The sequence below is a fragment of the Etheostoma cragini genome, unplaced genomic scaffold, assembly GCF_013103735.1.
Source record: "Etheostoma cragini isolate CJK2018 unplaced genomic scaffold, CSU_Ecrag_1.0 ScbMSFa_1523, whole genome shotgun sequence".
Classification (NCBI taxonomy): Eukaryota; Metazoa; Chordata; class Actinopteri; order Perciformes; family Percidae; genus Etheostoma; species Etheostoma cragini.
Genome location: NW_023265587.1, coordinates 192,822 through 195,771, shown reverse-complemented (window position 1 = coordinate 195,771; position 2,950 = coordinate 192,822). Strand labels below are relative to the sequence as shown.

The 2,950-nt window shown below is 44.7% G+C and overlaps 1 protein-coding gene across 1 annotated transcript in view; it reads right to left on the bottom strand.

The window, feature by feature from the left end:
• Positions 1-2,950, bottom strand: part of ift46 (intraflagellar transport 46 homolog (Chlamydomonas)) — a 5,501-nt gene that overhangs the window by 1,074 nt on the left and 1,477 nt on the right. Inside the window, exons 3-5 of the mRNA XM_034865352.1 lie at positions 2,357-2,676; positions 1,264-1,357; positions 459-590 (exon numbers count right to left, since the gene is read on the bottom strand). Coding sequence (XP_034721243.1) covers positions 459-590; positions 1,264-1,357; positions 2,357-2,676 — 546 coding nt within the window. The remainder of the gene's footprint in view (positions 1-458; positions 591-1,263; positions 1,358-2,356; positions 2,677-2,950) is intronic.

The window sequence follows — 2,950 nt, the reverse complement described above, 5'->3', positions numbered from 1 at the left end:
CCATACTATATTTTGGCTTTTTCATATATTTTACCATACTATATTTTGGCTTTTTCATATATTTTGCCATACTATATTATGGCTTTTTCATATTTTTTGTCATACTATTTTATGGCTTTTTCATATTTTTTGCCATACTATATTTTGGCTTTTTCATATTTTTTGCCATACTATATTTTGACTTTTTCATATATTTTGCTCATATTTGCACTGAATAACACATTCAATAAAACAGAAACGTAACAGAGACAGAGTTAGCGTCCTGTTGCTAACGTACATTCATAAATCCTATAAAGGCCGACTAGGATTAGCGTGTGTCTGACGGGGGGGGGGGGGCGTGGCATCACCTTATTATTATTGAAAAACATAACATTTTCTTGAGGGAGGACGCCTTAACCCCCGCTGAATGCACACTTAAGTCTGCCACAAAGTGTGTGTGTGTGTGTGTGTGTGTGTACCTCGCTGGCTCCGTGCTGCTTGGTCTCCTCCGACAGCCACAGCGACAGCACCGTGGGGTCCGACTGTTTCACGCTGGGCTCGTCCAGGCACAGCATACCCAGATCGTCCGCTTTGCCGTCCGGCCTCGGGACCTGAACGCCACACGGGACACAGTCAGGTCACGGGGGGGTCCCAAAGATGAAGGGGGTGTTGGGAAATGTTTGTTGACTGAATAATTTATGTTGTTTAGTTGAAAACAGTGGTTAAAACTCACTATTTACAGTACTTGACTGACATGTGAAAAGGTACATTGCATTAGTCGTTCAACAGTGATTTAGTTTTACTTCTAACCGCCACAGGAAGTGCTTTTATTTTGAAGGGTTGTCTGTGGTGTCCTCTCGCGAGCTTGTGATGGGAATGGCCGTCGTGTTGTAAAAGTCACTCGAAGCCACACACGGGTCATTTTCAGGACTAGGGTCGGGTGTGGTTTGTATTAAAAGACATCAAAGAAAGGCTTTCATAGAGCTTATATTAATATATATTAATATATTCATGTTTTAAAGTACTTAAATATATAGTAAGTAAACCCAAGTCACCCAACACACAACTAAAATAATTTAACAATGAATAACAGTTACACTATTAACAGTCCGGTTCCTACTGGTTGCGTAGGGACCGGGTTTCGCTACCCAGCCCTATTCAGGACTTCTACCGCTAGAACTTGGTCATGTGCACTGCAAAGTTTATTTCACAGTGAAAAAATTAGACTAAAACTAAAAGAGAAGAAAAATAACATCTGAAAACTAGAGGTCGTAGCGTCGGTACCTTCAGGAAGGCGTCGATGTCCCCGACGGCCGGGATGAACTCTGGGATGAAGGGCTTCAGGCTGTGCTCCAGCTCGATGGGCTGGGGGCTGTAGCTGAGGGGGGACAACAGACAACGGGGGGTCAGGGTCCCCCCAGAGAAGGGGTTCAGCCCGCCTGGGGCCAGTCCCACACTGATGACAGCGGAGCCCACCTGTTTCGGTGATACCAGACTCGTGGAGCGAATTGTGATATTCCGAATTTAAAAGTAAACATGAGACTGATTCCATTGATGTTAAATCGGAGCTGAAAGCCAATTGGAGCCTTTAAATAACACATGTCTACGTCTTAAAGGACCTGGTGGAGCCTGAGCCCCCTGTACAGAGGATCCGGGGCCTGTGGCTTTCTTAAATTCTACATTTCGAGACTTTGAGTCCATGGTTCTGTTATTATCACTTAAACTACTGGTCTCTACATTAAAGCTGCCATCAGTTTCATTTAAAAAAAAAAAACAGCTTTTCTGGAGGAACCCCGGAACATGCATTGCCGTTATTTTCACCGAATGATGAATCAGTAAAAAAAGTAGTGAATAAGATGGGTATCATGCAGGGTTTTCCCTGCCATTTTAAGGTTTTGGTGCAGCACCTAAGCCGAATGAATGTCAATAAAAGACATTTCTCGGATCTAATAATTTAAGTTTCGGTCTTTAAGCCTTTTTAATTATTTACTGATTATCTGCTCGAGCTATTCTAACGTTTTAGACACAGATATGGTGATAATAACGGTCCTAAATGACCCAAAAAGACGGAAAATCCAAGCCGAATGAATGTCAATAAAAGACATTTCTCGGATGTAATAATTGAAGTTTCGGTCTTTAAGCCTTTTTAATTATTTACTGATTATCTGCTCGAGCTATTCTAACGTTTTAGACACAGATACGGTGATAATAACGGTCCTAAATGATGCGAAAAAGAGACACAGATGACCCAAAAAGAGACGGAAAATCCCACAACGTGGCCCCAGAGATCCCCCAGAGTAGGCCTGCACGGTTCTAATAAAAACATGAATATTTAATTATGAATGAATATTTGTGAGTCCTGTTGCCGGGCGGTTACCGTGTGATGTACTGGAACAGCTCTTTGATCTCGGTGCTGACGGGCAGGTTGGCGTAGTCGGCGGGGTTGTACGCGCCCTCGGGGGGCTCGCCCAGCTCCTCGTCCTCGTCCGAGTCATCTTCATCGGAGTCCTCCTCCTCCTCCTCCTCCTCCTCTTCTTCATCCTCCTCTTCCTCCTCGTCCTCCTCCTCTCCGTGCGGACCGACGCCAGGCAGGCCGCCGGCGGGCTCGTTGGGCCTCGGAGGCCCGCGGACCTCAGAAAACTCGTCACTGTTGGCCGACATCCGGCCACGCCCCTTCCTGTTTCTCCTGGACTCTGGCTGAAAGGACAAGAGTCATCTTCATCACCTCCATCATCTTCATCACCTCCATCATCTTCATCATCATCTCCATCATCATCATCTTCATCTGGGGCACGTTCAATCATAGACTGTATACATGCTGATATTTAATGTTAATGGTCTATGTGTTCAATCTCAAAACGGTTTCCACGAATGACATGTTTCCTTGGAACTAGGGCTGCACACACACACACACACACACACACAAAGTATATCTTCTGTCCACACACACACACACACACACACACACAAA